Source organism: Pituophis catenifer, unplaced genomic scaffold, assembly GCF_029215685.1.
Source record: "Pituophis catenifer annectens isolate HBS135680 unplaced genomic scaffold, rPitCat1.0.hap2 SCAF_16, whole genome shotgun sequence".
Classification (NCBI taxonomy): Eukaryota; Metazoa; Chordata; class Lepidosauria; order Squamata; family Colubridae; genus Pituophis; species Pituophis catenifer.
Window position 1 is genome coordinate 22,024,591 of NW_027256896.1, and position 23,156 is coordinate 22,047,746.

General features: G+C 49.2%; 3 protein-coding genes across 8 annotated transcripts; 2 read left to right on the plus strand and 1 right to left on the minus strand.

Moving 5' to 3' along the window:
- Window positions 1–1,961: 1,961 nt before the first annotated feature.
- Window positions 1,962–3,420, plus strand: MPG (N-methylpurine DNA glycosylase). The gene is made up of 3 exons (XM_070954964.1): window positions 1,962–2,297; window positions 2,514–2,718; window positions 2,922–3,420. Exons 1-3 carry the CDS (start codon window positions 1,962–1,964, stop codon window positions 3,314–3,316), a joined length of 936 nt encoding a protein of 311 aa, XP_070811065.1. The 3' UTR covers window positions 3,317–3,420.
- NPRL3 (NPR3 like, GATOR1 complex subunit) lies at window positions 3,367–19,016 on the minus strand. Of its 6 annotated transcripts, XM_070954958.1 has the most exons (14): window positions 18,568–19,016; window positions 16,431–16,500; window positions 15,259–15,297; window positions 12,172–12,301; window positions 10,664–10,738; window positions 9,505–9,658; window positions 9,077–9,158; window positions 7,982–8,119; window positions 6,938–7,094; window positions 5,980–6,086; window positions 5,680–5,809; window positions 5,354–5,570; window positions 4,355–4,547; window positions 3,367–4,111 (listed from the first exon to the last, which is right to left on the minus strand). In XM_070954958.1, the coding sequence occupies exons 1-14, from the start codon at window positions 18,683–18,685 to the stop codon at window positions 3,946–3,948; spliced, it is 1,776 nt and encodes a 591-aa protein (XP_070811059.1). In that variant the 5' UTR covers window positions 18,686–19,016; the 3' UTR covers window positions 3,367–3,945. The 6 variants fall into 6 exon arrangements, with proteins under 6 accessions (XP_070811059.1, XP_070811061.1, XP_070811060.1 ...); XM_070954960.1 differs by lacking the exon at window positions 10,664–10,738; XM_070954959.1 differs by lacking the exon at window positions 15,259–15,297 and having other exon boundaries at window positions 18,568–19,015.
- Window positions 19,017–22,099: 3,083 nt separating this feature from the next.
- On the plus strand, window positions 22,100–22,898 carry LOC139325188 (hemoglobin subunit alpha-D). Its single transcript, XM_070954965.1, has 3 exons — window positions 22,100–22,250; window positions 22,363–22,567; window positions 22,664–22,898. The coding sequence occupies exons 1-3, from the start codon at window positions 22,156–22,158 to the stop codon at window positions 22,790–22,792; spliced, it is 429 nt and encodes a 142-aa protein (XP_070811066.1). The 5' UTR covers window positions 22,100–22,155; the 3' UTR covers window positions 22,793–22,898.
- Window positions 22,899–23,156: the final 258 nt, after the last annotated feature.

A 23,156-nucleotide genomic window follows, 5' to 3' on the forward strand; every position in this document is an offset into this window, starting at 1 on the left:
GATCCTCTGCTGGTCCCTTTCATCTGCCTCAGTCTCCCGCTTGCACCAGCTAACAGGTAGCAATTGCAGTCAGGCCACATCTGGTGTTTTCATTTTAAAGGTTTCTGACAGTCCATCCTGTCATTTGCATGGTTTGCCACCACTTCCGATTATTGGTTGATATTTGATAAATTCATTTTGCAACTCCAACTCTAGCCTGGCTGTAAATTGTAAATGCCTGAATATCTCCCAACAGTTTCAGAATGCTTCCAGAGACAAAGGAAACAATGGGTGATTAACCAAACTATCCCAGGTAAAACAACATCAGTCTCCTTCCTCCCCCCCCCCCCCTTTGAGAATAGCAGGGCTGATGGGACCAGTGCCTGCTGGGAATTCCTTGGTAGCCAGCAAGGCTAGCCATGAGGTGGCATCCTGTACTATTTCCTGCAGCAGGAGACATTGAATCTGGCAGATTCCCTGGCAGAAGCCAGAGGGTCATTTTTAGACATCGATAACACCAAGCAGTTTCTTGCACCAATGGCAGAGGTTGAACCTCATGGAGCAGGTCTGACCCACGCTGCAACAGGGGATGGGCCCCTCTCTGTGCAGCAAGCCCAGTCCGTCAGGCTTTTGGGCTACAGCTTCCTCTGCAGCTGTTGCTGGCTAAGAGCAAACATCCTTAATACTGAGCGGGCGCAGTTCTTGGGTCTGCAAAGGGAAACATTCCTGCAAGTGTTATGTTGAATGCTGTGATACAATTCATCTGATGCACAAATCACAACCACTGTGCCGCCTTCTGGATGAAGAAAATCAAAGGCATCAAGCTGAGGTTCTTTGTCCAAGGATGATAAAGTGCAGGGATGGAGGGCAGTTCTTGGAACATGGAGTAACTTAGGAAGAGGGTAGGAAGAGTTCCCCACCCCCAGATGTTCAAATATGGCTAGGATCTAATGGGAGTTATATTTAGCCCCCTTCCATGTCTTCCAACTTAACTGTCAGACTAGGCAACAGCTGCTACTTTTCAGGGCTTTGAAAGCAGGCCGGCAGGCAGGCTGGCTCTAGGACGCTGCTACGTTTCCAAGTTTGTGTCAGCTATTTCTGATACATTGAGTGGTTGGGTTCCCTTCTTTCTTTACAGCATCCTGGAAGGAGAAAAAAAAAACAGGTTTTGTACCTGGCTGTGCCTTCCAGCCATCCAATTTTCACAACTGACCTTTGTAAATGAACAGTTGTGGGGGGGGGGAGGAGAAGGGGGTCAGAAGAACTACCTGGTGCAGCTGGCTGGGGAGATAGCCATGGATGGCATGCCTGCTCCTAGCAAGGCTGTCCTAAGCTCAAACCCAGAGTGACCGCTGCACTGCCATGGAAAGGGAGGGGGTACTTGCTCACCACTTGATTAAGTGGGGTGGGCTTGTGCTGGCAGCTGCTGGGTGGATTTTACCTTGGCTGGGGGTTATTTGAAGTTGGCAGACAAAGCTGTGGTTCTGGGTGGGAAGTAGGACAATTCCACACTCCGGACAAACATCACACTTGTGCCCAGAGAGCATCCTCATCCATCTGCTTGCCAAAGACATCTGTCCAGCCTGAACCTTCCTCACTGCGGTGTCCATTTTCTGAGCTACAGAGCACACTTAACTAGGGCCCGGCAGCTGCCGCTGGATTCACGGGGCAGATGAGGCTGAGGTGGGTTGTGGAAGTGTTGGTTCAGAAGACGGGGTGACTCTGCGGCTTTTTAAGCCAACTGCCAGGATGGCTGCTTCTGATGGAAGTGGGCGGCTCTCAGCCCTTTACGGAAGGCTCTTGTCGGGTGAAGGGCCTTCCTGCGCGGCTTCTTCCTTGTACAGAAAGCCTGGCGAGGAGAGTTTTAGGCGGCACCCCACCCTCCCCTCCCTCCTCGGACTTCTGTCCGCTCCTTCTAAAAAGTCTCCGGACTCATCCAAGGAAGTGGCTGGACGGAGCGTCCCTGGCTCCTGCACGCCCGGATGAGCCCGTCCGGCGTTCCCCGGCTTCAGCCGGCTGCCTCACACAACGCTCAGCCAGGGCCCGGCTCGAGTCTCAGTTTCCCTGGGAAGAACGCAAAGCCCCCGCTTGGGGGCGCTGAGGAACTCCCGGGGCCCTTCCGGCGCTCCGCCTCGCCGCTGAGCTCGGCTTCCCGCTTCTATAGGCCAGACGCCGCTCAGCCAGCAGCCATGTTCGACGCGCCGAGGCCGCTTCATACCGAGGCGGCACGGAAACCCGGCAGCGGCTCGTCAGCCCGCCTGGGCGCCGCCTACTTCGACCAGCCCTGCATCCCCCTGGCCAAAGCCCTGCTCGGACAGGTGAGCTCGTCGGCCGGGGGTGGAGGGACGACAGGCAGTTGCAAGGGCGCCCCTAGCCGGCCCGGTCAGCACGGGCCGCTCCTCTCCAGGAAGCGAGCCGCCCCAGTCGCTCTCCCGCCGGGCCAAAGGGCGTCGTGCGGGCCCTGGCAGTCAGGGCGACACACGGGGACCGGGAAGCACGCTGACGTCCGGCAGTCTCGACCGGCCTCGTTTCAGATTCTGGTTCGGAAACTGCCCGACGGACGCGAGCTGCGGGGACGGATCGTTGAAACAGAAGCCTATTTGGGAGGGGAGGACACCGCTTCGCACTCCAGGGGCGGTCGACGGACCCTAAGGAACGCAGCCATGTTCATGCGACCCGGCACGCTGTACGTGTACCAGATCTACGGGATCTACTACTGCATGAACGTCTCCAGCCAAGGTAAGCAGGCAGAAGCAGGTTTCGGCCAGAACCCCAAGCCCTTCCCTCTGACTCCAACCCCCCCCTTTTCGGTCAGGGGGACGGCCAGCTCCCCTGACGGCTTCTCATTCCACGGGGGAGGAAATTTTCTGCTCTGTGAATCAGCCCCTCACCCCTGCCCCGTTCAGGCTGCGTTAGCGCTGTTTTGCCCACCTTCTGCACAGGGGAAGGGGCTGCAGTCCTCCTGCGTTCCCTGGAGCCCCTGCAGGGGCTGGAGGCCATGCGAGAGCTGCGCCTGGTCCGGCAGCGGAAAGCTCCTGCACGCCCTCTCAAGGACTGGCATCTGTGCAACGGGCCCTCCAAACTCTGCCAGGCCCTGGCCATCGATCGGAGCTTTGACCAGCAGGACATGAGCTGCAACTCTTCCATGTGGCTGGAGCCTGGCCTGGAAGCTTCGAGAGACCAAGTCCCCATCTGTGCCCCCCGAATTGGCATCAGTGGGGAGTGGGCCCAGAAGCCTTTGCGCTTCTACCTCCAGGGCAACAAGTGTGTGAGCGTCATTGACAAAAACACTGAGGGGAAACTGCCATGTGACGCCATCACAGAGAAATGTGTTTAACTTGCAATATGAGGCAGGCACGGATACTGATGCCAATGAAGGACTAGAAGTGCCATTTCAGATTTATTTATGTAAATAAACATGTTTTGCTCTCTTCCAAAGGAGCCAAATGCACAATGTAATCAGCAAGAAAGGAAGTGCACGGCCCCATGCCCACTTTGCTAGAATAACCCCCTCCTTGCCCCAGGACAACCCCAGGACAATTGAGACGGCAGTGCCAGAATGATAGCAGGCACACCCATCAATGTTTCAGAGTATTCGTAGGGGGCAGGATAAGTGGGCTATGAACCCACTGCTTAATGTGAAAATTCAGCCTGTGGCAGAAGAGAAGTCATTGGGCTCATCTCTGGGTCTCCATACTCTTCCTGTTTAAAAATTGAACAGCTTCTTTTCCACCTCCACAATTTGGGGCAGGAACCCACACTCTGCTGAGTCCCATCTCTGCAAGCCCTCCTTCCCTCCAAAGAAGGCTGCAGCCCCCAAGGTGACAAGAGTGCAAAACTGCCAGACTGCGACACCTGGAAGGGCACTCCTGTAATGTCCAGCAGGAGGTGCTTTCTAGGATCCGGGAGCAGGATCTGGCTTCGACCGACCGGGCTCCATCCTGGCCCCAAGCAAGCCTCCTCTCCTCACTTATGGAGGGATTGAAAGACAGAGATGACGGGATCCTCGTGGTTCGTCACCACCAGCACGCTGCGGAACTTGTCAAAGAGCATGAGCAGATGGGAGCGGCGCATGTTTTCGTTGTACATGATCTCCTCCAAGTGATGCCGTCCACGGAAATAGTGCAGCAGTCTGCAAAATGGGAGGGGGGGGGGGGAAAGAGGTGTGTTTCTGCCCTGCAGCCACAGCAAATGGCTAGCCACTTATGAGCCCAAAGCCTGAGATGCCTGCTCCCCAAGTGCCCACCCAGGAGGGGCGAGCTTGGCTCCAAACATCAAGCTTTCCCCCAGGGCTTCATGAAGACTGTACAAAGTCTAGGCTGATGGCCCCTTTGGATAGCAGCCCAAAAGAGCAGGCCTTTTGCTCCGCAGCTACCTGGCAAACATGCGCAGATCATCTGGATTGTGAGCTGCAGGGACACTGAGAATGGCTTCCCGCTCATGCTCTGAGAGGCTGGTCAGGAGGTTCTCGGTCATGCGTTTGTTCACGGGAGACTCCCCCCCAGGCAACAGCTCTGCACTGGAGTTGTCCATGCTGGGACTTGTCAGGGTCATGTCATCACTGCTAGCTGTGAATAAACAAGCGTGTGAGCCCCCCCCTTGCCCTGAAAAGCGGACCCTTTGCATAAAGGAAGGCCCCGTGGGGGAAGAGGTGAGGCCCCCATGATGACGGTTGCCACCTTTTCCTTTCCTGCTGGGAAGACAGATACAACAGCGGGACTGAAGGGCAAGACAGCTTTCAAAAAACTGTTGGTAAAGTCCTACACTAGCAATAGCACTTAGATTTATATACCCCTTCATAGAGCTTTACAGCCCAATCTAAGCGGTTTACAGAGTCAGCCTACTGCCTCCAACAATCTGAGTCCTGATTTTACCAGGAAGGATGGAAGGCTGAGTCAACCTTCAACCAGTCAGGATCAAACTCCTGGCAGTGAGGAAAGTCAACCTGCATTCTAATCACTGCGCCACCATGGCTCTTCAGAGCTGGAAAAAACTATTCCTGTCTGTCTCTCTCTCTCTCTCTCTCTCTCTCACACACACACACACACACACAATTCTATCATACTGCCCTTTAGAAATAAGCAGGAAAGAACAGATATGAACCCAACTTGGCTATTTGTGAAACTAAACTCCATTAGGCATGAAATAGGGCTGAGTGTCTTTGGGCCACTCCCTCTCTCTCAGCTCAACTTCCACCGGGTTGTGGGGAAAATAGGAGGAAGGAGTATCACCTATGTTTACCACCTTGGTCTCTCTTTCATCCATCTATCTAATCTATCTTCCTCTTCCTCTCTGTATAGGACATGAAACCCAGAAGTCAACCACTGTTCCCCTGGCTGGGCTGAGCTCTGGGGAAAAGAGGGCTGCCACTTACTGGGAGAACCAAAACTGAGTGCGCTAGGAGTGCTGAGGCTTCGGCCCCCAACTCGGGCAGGAAAGGGCAGCTCTTCTACTCTGGTGCGAAAACCCTCCTCCTCCTCCTCCTCTTCCTCCTCCTCCTCCTTTGGGGGAACCATTAGGCAGGCATAGCTGTGCAGCTGAATGAGAAGCCGATGCTGGAGCATCCAGGCCACCATCCGAATGAGATGTGTCTGGAAGAAAAGCAGAGCCCATCAGAGCGGCCTAAGATCTTGGGCGTTAAAGCATCTCAACCACCCTGAGGGTTGAGAAGTTTGGGAGGGAGGATGAGCTGGAACTTGCCTCCTGAATCGCTGGAGCAAGAGGGTCCTTCAGCTCAGACAGAGAAACTGGCCAGGAGAACTTGGATAGAACTGCAGGCAGGTCATGGCCTGGAAACTGAGAGGAGAACTCCTCTGCCAGAGGGGAATAACTGCAGAAGGGAAGGGAAAGGAAGGGAGTGAGCAGGCTGTCCTTCTCCGCTGTTCCTGTCTGGCCTCTCGGTGCCCTGAGTCAACCTCATCAGCACCTGTGAAGCCTAGGAGACAGAAGCTGACACACAAAGCCATCCCTGCAGCAGAAAGAACAAGCTGAGCAACTCACAGGCAGACACTGGCGTTGGGAGACAGCATGTAGACGTTGTTCTCACACAGGGGATAGACCATGAGGGCCTTACCCCAGTAGACCAGATGTGCAGCCAGCTGAAACACCTGCCACAAAAGAGAAAGCACCCATTGGGGCAATTCAGCAGCACCTCCAGGTAGGCCAGGCTGGGCTAAACCAATGTGGCACCGAGCTCCCTCCCCAAGGAGAATAGCAATAGCACTTAGACTTATATACCCCTTCATAGTGCTTTTACAGACCTCTCTAAGCAGTTTGTAAATGCCTCATATTGCCCCCAACAATCTGGGTCCTCATTTACCCACCTTGGAAGGACGGAAGGCTGAGTCAACCTTGAGCTGGTGAGATTTGAACTGCAGCTAGCAGTCAGCTGAAGTAGCCTGCAGTGCTGCACTCTAACCACTGCGCCACTTCAGCATAAGCAGAAGAGAACAGCTAGTTCTCTTCTGCTTAGGCAGATCACATTAAGAAAACACAGAGCCTGGCAGCCAGAGGAGAAAGCGCCCATTCCCCTACTGCGGGTTGAGATCAGGGGCATAGCTTTCGTTTATAAAGAGGGCCCCCGAATCCCAGCTACTGGGAAGCAGGGGGAGGAGAGATTCACTGCCCTCAAGCTTAGCCTGTGTGTGCAATAAGGGGAGGTGACCCATTCGGATCCCACAGGGCCTGATCCAGCTGGCTGGCTCTTCTGGTCCTCTTAAAAAGAGGCAAGGTACAAGTAGGCAGAAGGATGCGCTGCACCTAATACAAAGGTGGGCTTTAATGCCTCAGTTGTTGCACTGGAAAAGATCTTCCCTCCCCCACAACCTTTCCTTGGGAGTTCTCACTGCCTGCTTAGGGGTCAACTCAGCTCCTGTGTTTTGGAAGAGGAGGTCCACCTGTGGTCTATAATGTAGCAGATGTATCAAAAAGCTACATTTGGAGCCCCCCATGAGCTCACCTGGAGCAAGGCCAGGTCGGCATCCTGAGCCAGCTGCTGAAGGTTCTTCACAGCAGAGGCTGTCTTGATCACTCGCACCAGGGCAGGGGAGCAGTCGAGGGGCAGTTCACTGAGGAGGGGCTTCTCATCTTTAAGCAGCAATAAGGCATGGTAAGGCCTGCAGAGGGACAGCAAAACAGGCCCGGGGGAGTTAGGATAACCTATAATGGCTGGGGAAAAGCTCTTGGATTAACTTGTACAATTTTTCTATTTCACAAGACTTAAGACAGGTGCAAAAACCTCGGTGTAACAGAATTGGTGACTGATTCCTTAAAAACCAGAGCAGCTGAATGCGTAATGTGAGAAAAGTAATTTTCATAGGATTTATGAAAAAAAAATACAACACCTTCAGGGGTAAGATGGGAGGCCTATAAATTTTATAAATAGATATACAAATAAATGAATAAATAAATAACAAACTCAGTTCTCCAGGTGAACTAGAATGAGACCCTCCCTTACACCACACAAGTTGAACATCATACAATTAAACCCTGTTTGGCAGAAATCCTGGGTGTGAGTTTGGTGAATGAGTAGCTGAGAAGCTAAATGTTGGTAGACGAGGTAAAAAGACTGTGTGGTTCAGACTGAGCATGTGAGATGCATAAAGTGAAAACATTTTGAGCACCGCCATAAGTGTATGGGGATGATGCCTGCACAATTAAGTAGCTGGTGATCAAAGAACAAAATGTTTCCTAAAGATTTATCTTTGGGCTTGCAAACCATGAGATCATGAAGAAAAATGGGGCAAATAAAGTATGGAAATGAGACAGATGAGTAGGCCATGAATTCTCAAGTCCTATCTCAAGTCCAACTATTCATCTTTCAAAATTCCGAACATTCTTGTCCACAGTTGCCAAATTTCAGACACATATTTTCAGCTCCCAAGCAGGCTTAACCTCATCTACATCCCAAGAGGCCTGACTGAGGCGAGAAAAGATTCTAAACCAAATTGCACTCAGAGCAAAATAAAATAATAAATGTATTAGCAATAAAACCCTGTCTCACCGAATAGCCTTCAAACTTCTTTCAATGGCTTCTGGAGGGATGAAACTGGATGCCACATCATGGATTTTATGAGGCAGGCAGAAACTCACTTCCAGCCAGTTATTGATCTGTAGTTGGACCAACCCTGTTGTGCACAGACTGAAGGGAAAGAGAGAAGTATCAGGAGGTTCAGGGATCAGCCTTTTTGCAAAATGTTCTCCAAGGTCCCCTCCACCCTTTACCTTCAGCAATTCTTGACATTTGACTCAATAATACAGTATTTCCTTTTACTGCCACCTGCTGGCCACCAACGAGCTAGTAAACAGTTCCTTGTTCAACCCAGAGGAAAGCTGCTGCCCACCAGGTGGAGCTGAGCAGCTGTCTCAGAGTGCCATCTGACTGACCTCCCCAGGAAGGTGTGCTCTGCTGTTGGGCATCAGAAGAGAAGGAAAGCAATAGGCAGGAGGAACAGGACTAGCCTGAAACCAGCCCAGGGAGGGGAACTAAGGCTCACAATGCCTATTTTCATGGGGGGAGGGGGGCATAAGAGTATGGAGCCTCCAAAGAATTTACAAGGTATCAAAGGGAAGAGAGAGCCTGGCCTGCTTTGTGCAGGTTTCCCTCTCAAGGAAGCAGTGCATTGACAAGCAGAGAAGCAAGAAGGGACTTCAGGTTCTAGACCTGATAGTGATAGTTTTCAAAAGGAAAGCAGCCAGTTAAATTTAGATAATTCTTGATATTATGAGATGAATTGATCTCTATCTTCTTTAATCTCCCAATTCTAAACCGAGAGGTAATGTTTCACATAAGCCTTGCCCCAACTGAGAATAAAAGATAAGGGGAAGTCGGCTAAGCATCCAATATCCTGAAGGTTTCGTTCCAATTGCCTTGTGTGTTTCGGGGGGGGGGAGCTACAGAATCGGACTCTTCCTGTCTTGCAGTGAGTCTCCCCCCCAGGCTCCCCTATTTTGGGATGAGGCTGTCCTCTCCTACACCATGACAAGGGCACCATGACAAGGCCTATGGCTCTGTAAGGAAGCGGCTGGTGCAACCTCCGGAGACAGCAACCTTCCAAGAACTGCTGATGGGGGAGTGGGGTGGCAAGGATATTATTACCTGTCGTAAGCCTCTTTAAGATCTCTGGCCAACTTGCATTTGGGAAGGATGTGAGGGAAAGGCGACTGAGGGCCATCCCTTGCTGTGGAGGGAAAAAGTAATTTTGGAGCAGCTGACGCTCCGGAGGACCCAACCTCAGGCTCCTGCCCTCTTCCCAACCATTCATTCTTGGGATATACCTGATGCTGGACTTTATTATTGACCTAATTAATTCATCAAATGTGTATAGCTGCCCATCTCACAAAGACTGAAATGTGCTACTTTGTGTTATCCTGGCTAGCAGTTCCAACCGTTGACTGCATAGCAAACGTCAGCCAGTCCAGCCTGGACTATTGAGGAGGTCAAGTGAGGGGGGATAAAACAGCCTTCCTTGGACACCGATCCTCAGCCTCCCAAGTGGATGAGACCATAAACTGCTTGCAACTTACTTTCTGACATGGCTGAAACTTCATCTTGAATGGCCAGAATGAGTTTGGCCTCCCTGGTGAGATACTGGCAGCGTCTCTCTTCATGCTGAAGCACAATGGCGATGCGCCGGGAAAGGTTATGCAGGCAGCTGATCACAGAGGGGTCTGCAGTGGCCTGCAGACAGAAGCAGAAATCGTCCATCAAGGGTGGCCTGGCAGGCCAGATGACCTGGAGGAAGGAAGCGGCACCCACCTGGGGCCAACCCAGCCATTCTTTCCCCTCCGGCCATCCAGCAGCAGAAGGCTGCTTCCCACTGAAAGCATCAGGATAACAAGAGCTGCTACCACAAAATGTGTGAACCAGTGGTAGCATCCCTTCAGCTACTCTTATTTGGACAAAACATCTCAATCACACACACATACGCACACACCAGCATCTTCCTCTGGCCTTCTCCTGAGCCCAAATAGTTCCTTCCTATTTAGAGATGTCCTAATGTGAGGACAGAGGGGCAGGCTCACTGCCCTGGAGCAAACCATCCTCCAACCCTCAGTCTGAGTCTTGCAGAGCCTTTGGCTAGAATGGTTACATGACAACCTGATGAAGCACAAACCCTGGAATTTCTCCGTCACATCTTGCACAAGTGCCCACCTTGCATAGCCCAGAGAGGCTGCTTAAACCACTCTGAATCAGGGAGAAGGCAGGAGTCCAGCTGTTATCAGCCACACCCAGCTGAACAAGCGGGGGCCCAGAGTAGCCAAAGTGGACAAACCAGCTGTTTAAGGCCTGTTAAGGAAATGGAATGGAGGGCAGTGATAACGTGTGCCACCCAAAGTCGCAAACCATGACTTGGCACTACGAAATGAGCCACATTTTTGCTGAGTCACAGCAGGGGGCTAAACTTCAAGCTTCACTGCAACTGCCTCCCTGTTGATAACACCTTGGGCCTTTGCCTGTCCAGCTGCCACTAGCAGATGGGCCCCACCTTGGAGCTGGAGTGCTATGCAGAGCTGCAAAGCCATAAGTCCCGAGAGAAGTCCAGACCAGCCGAGGTGGGGGAAGGGTGCTGCCTTTGCTAATAAAGGCCAAAGAGATGACCAAGAACACCTAACCCAAGCGAGGGCTCTACAGCTGGTTGTCTCACAGCACTGTTAGGTAGTATTACTTCCCAGGCAATCTTACCCTTAAAGCAAAGACCACATTGAAGAGAATCATGGTGGGCATTTCCCTCTTGGGAGAAGGATCTGTCTTTGATACCTGCACAGCAAAAGAGGACACTCAGGAAGTGTAAAAACGAGCAGATCCAGGAAGGGTGGTTGAGTGAGGCGGTACATAAAAGGCAGATTTATTCTTGGTATGTTGAGATCTGGGGAAGGAATCCCCTCTCTTGGCCTCAGTGAGGTCACCTGGCCTGAAGGTCACGTATTTAAGAAGAGCAGGCATAAACTAGAGCATATCCAGGTTAAGGAGACCAAAGTGAGGAAGTCTCAGAAAAAGAAATTCTGCGAGGGCTGGGAGAAAGAGGGCAGGAGCTGAAGTCGTCCAATGGCTGAAGGAAGCTGCGCGGAATACACACCAAACCTTTTTCCTTGGATTAAACAAATAACAGAGCCGTGTGGCATTAAAACGGCCTATCTTGGGGAAGCAGCGGAGTGGCTCTATTTAGGCAGAGACTGGGGGCGGGGGCTTAGGTGGGGGAATAATTTTCCAGCCATGGCATTCCTCGATCAGCAGGGGTCCTGAGGGCACCACAGGTTTACAGACTCACACAGCACACCCCACAATTGTATCCGCTTTCCAAAGTTTCCAATGAATAAACATAGGTTAACTGGGGGAAGGGGGGGCTCTCTTGGTGTGTTGTGACCATCTTCACTAGCAACTCTGGAATGAATGGCAGGCCACCTCTTGTCCCTTCAAGAGAAAATAAGAGGAATCTCAGCAGAGGTACAATTCTGAGAATTTAAAATCAGGAACATGGGAAATAATATTTCAAATTAGTCATCCCATTAACCTATAGGGAATCCAAATTTTCTAAATTGAAGGAAGAATGAGTAACATAGCAAAGAAATATGAATTGTTACTTCTTGAAGGAATTACATGACTCTACATGATGGAGCAAAAAAGCCCAAAATGGCCTGTCAGGAGGAAGGCCTCAGCAAAAGGCCTGGTTAATGGTTTAGCCCCATTCCTTGGATTCACACAGTACATTTAAACAATGAACTAACCTAACAGAATAAACCACAAAGAACAACCCATTAAAATATTTGCAATTTCATCTGCTAAATCTTCTACTGATCTAGTTAAGAGTGCTGCGTGAACACCAACCATGTTTAGAGATACAATTGCCATTCCTAGGGAAGATTCAAAAGTTAAATTGCTGGTGCCCATTAAAATTTGGGCTGATCAAGAAATCCTTATGTAGCACATACTCCCAATTTTGAATCTCATTTTACAATGGAGGAGAAAAATCTTCACAGGGAAGACTGGCCACAAAAACAGCTGAAATGGACTCTTTCTAGTATCAGCTTCAGCGAGGAATATGGGAAGCAGAGTCTGGGTTTGAGATCCTAGCCACTGGATTTTGCAGGTGGTTCCAAGCTGAAAAGGAGGCAAGAATAGAAATTCAGCAATAACTGGAAGGAGCCTCTAAGTTCCAGCTATTGCAATGGTGTTTTGGATCTGTGACATACCTGGCCAAAGGCATGCTGCAACAGAGTTGGGTGCCCAACAAAACGAATATTATCGATCTTCAGCTCAAACTTTTTGCCACACATGTCTGATTTAGTAGCCAGAATTGTTGCCAGAATGACATCTGAAAACCTTCAAAGCATAAGAGAAACAGGTATGACTGTGTTTATGGTGACCTAAAGGAATCCCAAAGCCAGGTACCATTTTTATTCAACATTAAATATTATTCTGTAAGCATTCTATAAACACTACGACCCATTTGAATGCCATTAATTTGTCCAAATTGTATATTTAGAATCATCAGAATTACTGAAAGGAAAGCATCGCAGCCAACAATGGGACAGTCATGCAAAACTCTCAGAAAGAAGTGAAGAGGTTAGGAGGGGTCCCTTCTGTTGGAGGGTCTAAGCAGAGAAGTTGAAGCAGCTGAAGCAGATTCCCAAGTACAAGCGGTTCCTGAGCTGGGTTATAAAGGCTCCCAAAGTCAAGGAATACCTGCTCAGAGCAGTAAAAACATTTTTCTCTCCTACTCCCATTCTCTGTTTGCTCCATAAACTCCTGTCATGTAGCCTCTTATCTCTGCATGATCTAAAGTTTTCTGCTTTGTGAGGAAAGATGCAGCCTCTTTCAAAGTGCCAGTGCCCCAGAGGACCCAACCGGATAAACCAAGGAGATTAAAGTCATCTAACATGGAGGTCTGCAGGCTGGCCAGGATCACAGGCCTCAGAGCACCTGCAACACCAGGTTGTCTGCAGCTTACTCAAGCTTTAAAGGGCTGGTGACAATGGAATTGCAGCCCTCTGGGCAGAAATACATCTTCTAGCTCTGAGCTTGCTTCTGCGTTTTCACGTTTAAACTTTTAGTCACAACTCCCTTTTCCCCCACCCCACTGCTGGTCAGGGATAGTTGCCATACAAAGGCTTCTCCCCTGTGACTACAGAGAGATGTTGCATTGTTCTGCTGTGAGGGCTGCGGCCCAGAGAGTTATCAACTTATCAGCCCTCCCAGAAGGCAGCAGCAGTTAAGGCAGAATAGTGGCTTTGCAATCTTTCCCACCAGAGACCTGGCAATTGAAGTTTGAACTCTTATTTGGATTAAAACCAAAAGTAGTTCTACAAGATGTTCTCCTCAAGACAGAATGGAAATCCCAATGGTTCTGTATGTGGAAAAAATGGAATGAAAAAAATCAAATTCGTGAAACTGTTCATATCCAGTCTGTGAAAATCTCTCCCTTTGCTCTGTTCTAGCAACAGAAAATTCCAAAATTTTGTTCTTGAAAAAGTGGAACTTCCTGACAAGTCTCCTCATCTCCCTATCTTCCCATGATGGTTACACCCTGGCTAAGCATTTGATTTTAGCCAAGCACCCTGGGTGAACTTAAAAAACTGTGAGCGTTTCTTTGGAAGACCAGCTTCCTAGAGGCACTTTTGTAGCTCATTGGTTTGTTAAGGGCCTCTGGGATATTGCTGCAAAAGTCCTGGTTTTATTTATTTATTTAATTTATTAGTTCAATTTATATGCTGCCCTCCTCTGAAGACTCAGGGCAGCTTACAATGCACTTATAGCAATAGCCTTCATTCTTTTGTATATACCTGCTTATATATACCTGCTTATTAGGGCTTCTGCCCCCCCCATAAGCGGTGTTTCTATAAAGTCAGTTTATTGCCCCCACAACCCGGGTCCTCAATTTACCTACCTCAGAAGGATGGAAGGCTGAGTCAACCTTGAGTCTGGTGAGATTTGAACTCGCATTAATTGCAGGCAGCTGGCAGCTAAGTGCTATATAACAGCACTTAGTCCACTGCACCACCAAGGCTCCAAACAGTGTTTGGAGACCCTTGTTTCAATAATGCTGCCACCTACCTCTATGTTCAATAGAAGAGCATACTTCTTATGCAAATAAATGTCCTCAGGGTAAATAACAACCTTATCTGACCTTTTAGCAGCTTCTACTTCTACAATTAAAGAGAACTTCTCCTATGAATCCTTCAGGAGTTCCTACCTCTCTCTGTAAGAAAGGGGCTCTGAAAGAGATTCAAAGCCTTTAGCTGCCCCCCTGCCTCCTATGCAGCTTCAGCTTTTCTTTTTGACCCACTTTTTCTGGCCGCAACTTAAGTTACGCTGAGTCTTAGGAAAAGATTTAGACCAGTACAAAACCACACAACTAGGGCAAATACATTTCCTGACTAAACAGGGGATGGATTAGACGACCTCCAAGGTCCCTTCCAACTGTTATTCTATTCTGTTCTGTTCTGTTGTTCTATTCTATTCTATTCTATTCTATTCTATTCTATTCTATTCTATTCTATTCTATTCTATTCTACTCTTTATTTTCTATTCTATTCTATTTTATTTTTTATTCTAGTCTATTCTATTTTCTATTCTATTCTATTCTATTCTATTCTATTCTATTCTATTCTATTCTATATTACCTTCTCTTCTCTTCTCTCCTCTTCTCATTCTATTCTATTCATTTATTGCAATCCTTCTCATTCTAGTGTTACACTAACTAGAAATTCTAAAACCTGTAATGTAATATGGTTAAGGGAGAGCAGATTGGAAAAGAACATAATAGCTCGAATGTGGAGTAGCCTCAATATTCTATAATTCAAAGTATTATTATTACTCTGCATCCTAAAAACTAGAGAGGAGCCAGCTGTTAAATGCTACATGCAAATGCCTTCACAGATAAAAATGACATATTGCCTCTATGGTGCAAAAGCAGTTATAGTCAATTGCAAAGTGCCGAATGGTACGCCAGTCTTAGCTTTGACCTCATACACTCCAATCAACTGAGTCAGGTTCTTGGTCCACCTAATCCAGACTTGTCTCCACTGAGGGTAGACAGGCAGCCAGAGAGGAAACCCAAAGCTGTTCTGCATGCAAAACACATGCTCTGCCACAATGCTGCAGTTCTCTTTCTAGACTGGCTCCTCCTTTAAGTTTCTTACAAGTTCGTCCATCTCATCTGCACTCCACTATTGTTCCACTCATTTTCAGCATATTTCAAGACAGAAATTAGAAACACAATACAAGAAGATGATAGTAAAAAAAGAAAAGCCATTGGAGACAGATGAATTTGTTCTTACCCTGACACCACCTGCTCATCAGTGAGAGGACAGGGCTCTCTGAAAATAGGAACAGGGGCCATAAGCACCACTCAGAAACAAAACTGGAGAATCAACCAGACAAAAATCACACAAGGCACACTATTCACACACTTATAAAATGGGACAATGGAATCCTGCCAGTCTTTACTTACAAATAAATGTTTCTAAAGTAAAATGAAAAAAAATAAACTAATGTACACCACACCACCACTACCCATGTACATTGATGGCTTAAGTGGGAAGGAAGAAAGAGTCTTCAATGGCTGTTCCTAGTGCAGCAGGGACCATGGGCTTCCCCCAAAGAGACAGCAGAATGGGCAGGCAGGACAGAGCATGCAGGAATGTCTCAAGGCCGCTGGAATAAGAAATCTGGGCTCCAGGGACTCAGCCGGCCCTTCCTTCGTGGCCTGCTACTGCGCAAACCATTCAGGGCATCCCATAGTTTAGACTTATTTTTCCAAAACTTGTGCCATTTCTTCACCACCTGATCAAGTGGAGCTCCTTTCCTTTCAGGTCACAGAAAGCAGCCGCTTCCAACCTTCTATACTATGGAGACTCAATGGAGCATTTTTTTCTATTCCTGAATTCTGCTACAGCAGAAGAAACCTACGCATTGTACTACATGAGAACCATTAAATTATAGCTGGCTACCTCCTCAGCAGTTCTGGACAACAGAGAACACAGTTCAGGACCAGAGTGGGACCTGCAACTGTTCTTGTAATCGCAAACAAACCCCAGATGCTTTGGTTCATATCAACTAGCTAAGGACCAAGAGAGGGCTAGATCCAGCTTCCATGCAGCTTTTCTTGAAATTTCCCCAGCTTCAATTCCACAGGCTGAATAAAAAGCCAGGGAAAATCAGTGTCTCTTGGCAAATGAGAATTCAGGAGCTTTCTTCCCCCTGTCAGGCCTACCAGCAGGGAAGAGTTGTCTCCTCCCATTGCTAATAGCAGAGGAGCAAAAAATGTAAAGATCATTCACTGGGATAACTGTGATTATTAAACAGTACAAGAGTTGGATAGAATATTTTTATGTTTTCTTCAAAACCATGACATTCAAAAACCCCTTCACAAAAAGAATTGAGCTCAATTTTGCCAACCAACATGCCCATGAGTAGGAGATCTGCAAAAAAGAACCAAGGAAATGCATACCTGGAATCTCCATCTGGATCTTCTACATTGTCACCAATACTGTTTACTGCATATCTACTCCTTGAGGTTCCTAAAAAAAATTGAGTAGGGGGAAACTTCAAGCCTGAAGACATTACTCACTGTCCCATTCACACAGCACATTTTGCATGATGATGGGGAGAGAGGCAGCATGTTTTATGGAAATCCTAGCATCTTCCTCAGACAACTAGGCTTAGGACCTGGTTATTTGCGGGACCGCCTGCTACCACCAATAGCCTCCCACCAACCAGTACGCTCCCATAGAAAGGGGCTCCTCCGGGTGCCGTCGACCAAACAATGTCGACTGGCGGCCCCCAGGGGGAGAGCCTTCTCTGTGGGGGCACCTACTGTCTGGAACGAGCTCCCCCCGGAGATACGGAGGATCCCGGATCTGTGTACCTTCCGTCGTGCGCTCAAAACGTTCTTATTTCATCAAGCTGGCCTGACCTAAGTTTTTCCCCTTTTTAAATGGAAATTTTAAATTTGGTCTTAAATTATTGGGGTTTTAAATTTTCAGCCAAATTATTTAATTTGTTTTACTTTATTTTAAATTTTGTATTCATATGTTTTATTCCATGGCTGTTCACCACCCTGAGTCCTTCGGGAGTAGGGCGGTATACAAATTGAAATAATAAATAAAATAATAAATAAAACTAACCCAGAGGCATGTTTTGTGTAAGCTAAGTATCTCAGCATTCTAGTGATCAGTTAAGCTCACCCTTTCTATTTTTTTTCAGTCGCTGACCATAGTTACTTTCCCATCTTTCATTAATAAATCATCTGACGGCTGTAGCCAGGGGGACCTTTTGTCAGGTTCACCTGATTCGCCAGTTGCGACCCTTTCTTGATCGGGATTCCATGTGCACAGTCACTCATGCCCTCGTCACCTCTTGCCTGGACTACTGCAATGCTCTCTACATGGGGCTCCCCTTGAAGAGCACCCAGAGGCTCCAACTGGTCCAGAAAGCGGCCGCGCGGGTAATTACGGGAGCTGCATGGCGCTCCCACATAACACCACTCCTGCGCGAGCTGCACTGGCTCCCAGTGGTCTTCTGGGTGCGCTTCAAGGTGTTGGTTACCACCTTTAAAGCGCTCCATGGCATAGGACCTAGTTATCTTCGAGACCGCCTGCTGCTACCGACAACTTCCCATCGACCTGTGCGCTCCCACAGAGAGGGCCTCCTCAGGGTGCCATCAGCCAAACAATGTAGGCTGGTGACCCTCAGGGGGAGGGCCTTCTCTGTGGGGGCACCTACCCTATGGAACCAGCTGCCCCCAGAGATAAGGAGAATCCAAGACCTCAGTGCCTTCCACCGTGCCCTTAGAACTTTTTTTTCAGCAAGCCGGGCTGGCTTAACATATTTTTAAACATTTTTAATTGATTTGTCATTTTAAACTGGGGCCAAATTAATATATATTCTTTTAATTGTTTTTAATGTTTGTATTGTATGTTTTTATCTGGCTGTACACCGCCCTGAGTCCCTCGGGAGAAGGTGCGGTATATAAATTTGAAATAAAATTTAAAAAATAAATAAATCTGACATTTAGGAAGTTTCCCAAACAGCAAAGTCACAGGAACTGACATGTAAAAAAGCCAATTGACCATGGACTGATCAAAAACATGAACATGACACCATGTTGAGGAATTGATGTAGAGGCCTTTGCTCCAGGTTGCCTGTGCCTGCCCAGAAAGACAGCCAGGAAAACCGTCTGATCTTGAAACCCCTGAACGGGCGATGTCCCCATGCGACCCCCTCACAGAGGAAGCACTGAGTTCAACTATGAAATCCAGAGAAACCATGGCCGAACGTGAACGGGGCCGCTTCCCTGTCTTCGGTGAGGAGGCAGAGCTGCAGACGGCGCCCACCCAGGTGGGAAAAGCGATGCCCAACCCACTTGGACAGGTGGAAGGTCAACTGGACCAGCTGCCGGGGAAAAGGGGGGCCCGGGGAGAGCCCCCGGGTCGGCAAAGGGGGGGCCGGTCATCCGAGCGGCCGGAGCACAGCGAGACCTCCCGGCGGCGAAAGGGCGAGGGCGCCGGGTCGCCATAGCAACGGCGGCGGCCAGGCCTTCCGGGGCGGGGCGCCGGCCGCCCACCACGCGCGCGCTAGTTCCTCACCGATCAGGGCGGCCGGGTTGCCGGGGCCTCGCTGGAAGGGGAAGCGGAAGAGCAGCTTGTTGCCCCGGCTGCCGGAGCTCACCAGGATGACGCTGACGGGGCTCGAGGTGTCCCCCATGCTGCTGCTGCTGCCGCTGCTCTCGCCCGCGAAAGGGTAGAGGGCCCATTGCCCTTTGACACCCGGGCGCGGCGCCTGCGCGGTCGCCACCCTCTCCTGCCAGCTGCCTGTCGTCACTTCCGTTTGTCTTCCGGTAGCGGGACGGACTCTTTCAATTTGCCGCCTAGGCGAAGGTCGGGGATGATGGGCATTGGAGTCCCACCACTTCCCTCCCCGCCCACCCCCGTGCTTGGCCGGGGCTTGGCTCACCAGCCGCGGAAGCCGCGGGGCACGCCAGAAACGGGGAAGCCCCTGCGTCGGCAGCCTTCCCGTAAGCAGGCGGTACCTCGGCTAAGGCATCCGGGCGGGCTCTGCGCCCCGCCTCGGCTTGGCAAGCGGACGATAAGGCCGTAGAGGCGCCCTGGCTTTGGAGAGATACGGCCGCCCGCCGGCCCGCCCTACTGTCTCCAAGCGGGGGCGGCGTGGCCGTGCCTTCCGAACGGAGGGCAAGGAGACCCCACCCTGCGGCCCAGAAAGAAGAGCTGGGAGAAGATGTGCTCTTTTGATTTAGCCCCAACTGACAGAAAAAAGACATATACGTATTTTAAAAATACTATGCAATGTTAAAAACAATTTTTATTTTTTATTTAATTTATTTGTCAAACACGTAAGATAACATATAAGTATAAACATGATTACGAATACAGGATAAGGATACCAATAAAAGGAGACAGTAAGACAGGGACGGTGGCCACGTTGGTGCTCTGCACGACCTTTCCAGACCTCTTAGGAATGGGGTGAGGTCAACAGTAGACAGTCTAAGGTTAAAGTTTTGGAGGTTTGGGGATGTAACCAGTCAGGTAGTGCATTCCAAGCATTGACCACTCTGTTGCTGAAGTTGTATTTTCTGCAATGGAGTTTGGAGTGGTTTACCTTAAGTTTGTATCTATTGTGTGCTCGTGTATTATTGCGGTTGAAACTGAAGTAGTCATTGACAGGTAGGACATAGCAGTTAATTTTGTGTACTATGCTTAGGTGAGACCGAAGGCGGTGTAGTTCTAAGTTAATTATATTATTAATTATATATAATTAATATATTAATATAATTAATATATTAATAATATTAATAATAAATGGCCTGGGAAAATTAATTATAAACAGAGCTCCCAAATATTGATCAAATTACTTAAAGATCTAACCCTTTTACTGGAAAAAAAAATAGATCATATTACCAATCAAGTGTATTACCAATCCTTCCAGTATTTTTTCATTTCATCTGGTAAAAATCATCCAACCTTGCTTTACATTTTTTTAAGTACAGGAACCGACAAACTACGTACAAAGCGTTAACAGGAGAGGAGTTCAGTGTCACTAATAAATCTGATTTTCACTTGCTTTACCATGATTTGGGAGTTTGGGAGTCCCATGGTTAATCAAGCAGTTTGGCGGGGAGGAGCACAGCAGTAAAATGAGAAAAGAGCAAAAGATATTCCCATATATCTGCCCAAAATTTCAGATTTTGCCTTTTTGTGCTGAAAGCAATAATGCTTGGCTGGAGCCTCCTATGTGCTTGCTAACTGCAAGTTTAAAAATGTTACTAAGTTAGGAGGAGAGGCTACCAGCAGGGTAGAATGCAGCCTTTTGCCTGGAACCCAAATTCTCTGGCTTCACTGGTATTTTATTCAACAGAACGGGAACTCCCAGCACATTTTTGTTTGTTTGTTTGCTTTGTTCTCTGTTCCTAGTGTCTTCACATCCCAATTTCATGGTGCTGCAGGGAGGCTTCTGCTCTTACTTATGCATGCGCATGCACACACAGGCGCGCACACATACACACACACATTTATCCCAAATACTCAAGCAGAATTCAAGGTTGGCATGACAAATTAACTGCCCATTAAATGTTTGGAGAAATGGGATGGCTTTTCTCAAGATGCAGTCCTGCAAGGCATTGAAGTTGCATGGCCACAAAGTTGCTCCAGTCAACCAATGCAATTGGGCTAGGTCTTTGTGTCAGCCATGCCCAGTGGGAAACAAATCTCTGCGTTTCCCATTGTCATGAAGGGAAGGCTCTGTGGAGGCATTTTTTTCCTGTGGATGGGGGAGAAGGACATCCATGGACAGCAGCCTCAGCCTGGCTTGTCCTTTTCCCCTCACTAATGGCTGCCTTCTAGTAGAAGCGAAACATCTTCAAAGAAAAAAACCAATTGCCTCCTGAAAATGCAGCTTTAGGACAGGAGACTGAGTTCTAGACCTGACTTAGGCACGAAAACCAGTTGTTGATTTTAGGCCAGTCACTTGCACTCAGCCCAACCCACTTCATAGGGTTGTTGGGAAAATAGGAGGGAGGAATATTAGGTATGTTTGCCACTTCAAGTCATTTATAAACAATAAAAACGGGATAAAAATCTAAAATACAAAATATGCCCTAGAAGTAAGTAAGAGCTTAAAAATATTAAATATTCAATTTAGTTTGTAGGACATTAACAGGTAGGCTGCTTTTCCCGCACGTCCTATTGTTCAGTAGATTTTTAGATGGACCCAGGCTTTCTTTTTTGCCTGTCCAGGTAGGCTGGGAAAGAAAGGCCAAGGCCAAGCCACTGCCTAACCCAGATTAGCGTGCAAACTCTAAAAATCTTACTTTCATGCATATAGGAAGCCAGGATTCAGCCAAACTATGTTATTTAGCACATTGGGGGGGGGGTTGTAAACTCAGCCACCTGTGGTTAAGTAATGGTTGTTAAGAAGCCAAGACTTAGCATACTGACTTTTACTTATTTACTCCCTCGACGCATTAGACCCCTCAGTACAGTACCTGAGCTGTAAAGCAGGACCACTTTGGGCTATCATAATATTAGTTGGTGAAGGGGAACAATATTCTGGATGCCTATATTCTGGTTATCTTGTTTCACTGTTCTTTTTTATTTTCTAAAGTGCCCAGTCAGGTGGAATCACCCACTGTTTAAATCTTTAGGCCCTCTGAGGGGAGCCCAGTGTGATTGATGGGCAGGGGCTTTTCTTCCAAGCACAGCTGTGTCAGGATTGAGACTGGACTCCTGGGCTTCCCTCCAGGTCAGGAGCGCTTTTCCTTCCCATCCTAACGGCCCTCGTGTCGCCAGAGTCCGGCGACACACACACCCGGCCATCTTTAGTCGCCCCACAAACCCGCCTCGGGATTTCAGGATCGGGGCGCTCTCCGCAGGTCAGGCATTTTTCCTGTGAATCGGCCGAGACGCTCGACGGAAGGTCGAGGAGACCATCTGGGCGCGGCAGTCCTCCAGAGGAGACCCCCTTCTACCTTCGTCTCAAGGGCTGCTCTGGGAAGCCGCAGCGAAGCGAGTCCCGCCCCGCAGCGCGCAGCAGCGCTCCTGACCGCGACGGCGATAAGATAAGAGGGGCGGACCGAGGAGGGGGCAGCTATATAAGCGACGGTGGCGCCCCGGCTCCCAGTCTGCTTTTGCCTAGCGATCTCCTCCTGCTCCGCCGCAACCATGGTGCTGACCGCCGAGGACCGCAGGCTGCTTCAAGCCTCCGTTGGCAAACTGGGCTGTCGCCTCGAGGACATTGGCGCCGATGCGCTGAACAGGTAGGCGGGCGGGCGCAGCTTTCCTTTCCCGCGACGGCCGCCCGCTGCCCTCCATTTCCCTGCCACCGGGGCGCCCTGACGGACCCTTTCCTCTTCCTTTTCCCTGCCGCAGGTTGTTAATAGTCTTCCCGCAGAGCAAGACCTACTTCTCCCACTTTAACTTGAGTCCCAGCTCGAAGGACATCGTCCACCAGGGAGAGAAAATAGGCAAGGCGCTGGACAGCGCCCTGAAACATCTGGACGACATCCGCGGCACCCTCTCCCAGCTTAGCGACCTGCATGCCTACAACCTCCGCGTGGACCCAGTCAACTTCCAGGCAAGTCGGGGTAAAGCCACCGTCACTGCAGGGTGGGAAGAGCGGTGCCCAGCCGACCCGCCCAGCTAACTCTCCTCCCCCTCCTCCTTCCTGCAGCTGCTGTCCAAATGCTTCCAGGTGTCTCTGGCCACTCACCTGCGCAACGAGTACAATGCCACCACCTGCCTGGCCTGGGACAAGTTCTTTGAACAGGTGGCCGATGTGCTGTCTGAGAAATACAGATGAGCTTCAGGGGCCACAACCAGGCACCCTCCTTTGCCTTCCTCTGAGCTGCCTGTCTTCAGGGTGCCTCAACTGGGCCACTGAGCAATAAAGTTGTCTTTGAACCGCTGCCTGGCTGCTGCACTAGCTTTTGGGGCTGGAGGGAAGAGCAGGTCCCTATGGCTGCTGGGAAGGGACTCTTGAGTGTGTGCCTGCCTTTGAGTTGGTGTTGATCCCTGGTGGCTGCCTGGGTTAGTCCTTGCAGTTTTCTTGGCAAGATTTAGGAAGTGATTTGTCTCTGCCTCCTTCTTTAGATGGCTGAAAGGAGTGACTGGTCCAAGGTTATCCATACTGGTGGACTTCATTATCTCCTGGTTTCTACCCTGGT

Excerpts from the sequence above, each read along its gene's own strand:
- NPRL3 (XM_070954958.1), bottom strand. The coding sequence starts at position 18,685 with ATGGGGGACACCTCGAGCCCCGTCAGCGTCATCCTGGTGAGCTCCGGC. Across the intron at positions 12,302-15,258 it reads GATGAGCAGGTGGTGTCAGG|GTTTTCAGATGTCATTCTGG; the intron begins GTAAGAACAAAT and ends TATGCTTTGAAG. Across the intron at positions 4,112-4,354 it reads GATCTGCGCATGTTTGCCAG|ACTGCTGCACTATTTCCGTG; the intron begins GTAGCTGCGGAG and ends CCCATTTTGCAG.
- MPG (XM_070954964.1), top strand. The coding sequence starts at position 1,962 with ATGAGCCCGTCCGGCGTTCCCCGGCTTCAGCCGGCTGCCTCACACAAC. Across the intron at positions 2,298-2,513 it reads CCAAAGCCCTGCTCGGACAG|ATTCTGGTTCGGAAACTGCC; the intron begins GTGAGCTCGTCG and ends GCCTCGTTTCAG. Across the intron at positions 2,719-2,921 it reads CATGAACGTCTCCAGCCAAG|GGGAAGGGGCTGCAGTCCTC; the intron begins GTAAGCAGGCAG and ends CCTTCTGCACAG.
- LOC139325188 (XM_070954965.1), top strand. The coding sequence starts at position 22,156 with ATGGTGCTGACCGCCGAGGACCGCAGGCTGCTTCAAGCCTCCGTTGGC. Across the intron at positions 22,251-22,362 it reads GGCGCCGATGCGCTGAACAG|GTTGTTAATAGTCTTCCCGC; the intron begins GTAGGCGGGCGG and ends TCCCTGCCGCAG. Across the intron at positions 22,568-22,663 it reads TGGACCCAGTCAACTTCCAG|CTGCTGTCCAAATGCTTCCA; the intron begins GCAAGTCGGGGT and ends TCCTTCCTGCAG.